The sequence below is a fragment of the Priapulus caudatus genome, unplaced genomic scaffold (assembly GCF_000485595.1).
Source record: "Priapulus caudatus unplaced genomic scaffold, Priapulus_caudatus-5.0.1 Scaffold7956, whole genome shotgun sequence".
Classification (NCBI taxonomy): Eukaryota; Metazoa; Priapulida; class Priapulimorpha; order Priapulimorphida; family Priapulidae; genus Priapulus; species Priapulus caudatus.
This window is the reverse complement of record NW_014585017.1, coordinates 1-334: the sequence shown is the minus strand read 5'-3', so window position 1 is coordinate 334 and position 334 is coordinate 1. Positions and strand designations below refer to the sequence as shown.

Sequence of the window (334 nt, the reverse complement as noted above, 5' to 3'; positions counted from 1 at the left end):
AAGCGTAGATATAACACTTACGATCAGATACCAGGGCAGCTTGTAGAAGTAGCCGACGACGTGGAACAGGTAGAGGATGAGGAGAATCAGCGTGACGATGAAGCCCACGATGCAACAGAAGAAGTAGAAATCGATCCTGCCTCCGCCGATGCCGCTCCATCGTGCCACGCAGCAGATGAAGCAGATAGCATTGAGCACCTAGAGAGAGAGGGAGAGAGAAAAGAAAGTACGTGTGTGATGAGAGTAGAAGAGTACGACGAGAGAGAGAGGGAGAGTACGACGAGAGAGAGAGAGGAGGGAGAGTACGAGAGGAAAGAGAGGGAGAAAGAGAGGA

At 51.2% G+C, this 334-nt stretch overlaps 1 protein-coding gene across 1 annotated transcript in view; it reads right to left on the bottom strand.

Moving 5' to 3' along the window:
- Positions 1-198, bottom strand: part of LOC106820170 (plasmolipin-like) — a gene marked incomplete at both ends in the record, with an annotated part of 1,863 nt that extends 1,665 nt beyond the window's left edge. Inside the window, 1 exon segment of the mRNA XM_014824712.1 lies at positions 22-198. Within this exon segment, the coding sequence (XP_014680198.1) occupies positions 22-198 (177 nt within the window).
- Positions 199-334: the final 136 nt, after the last annotated feature.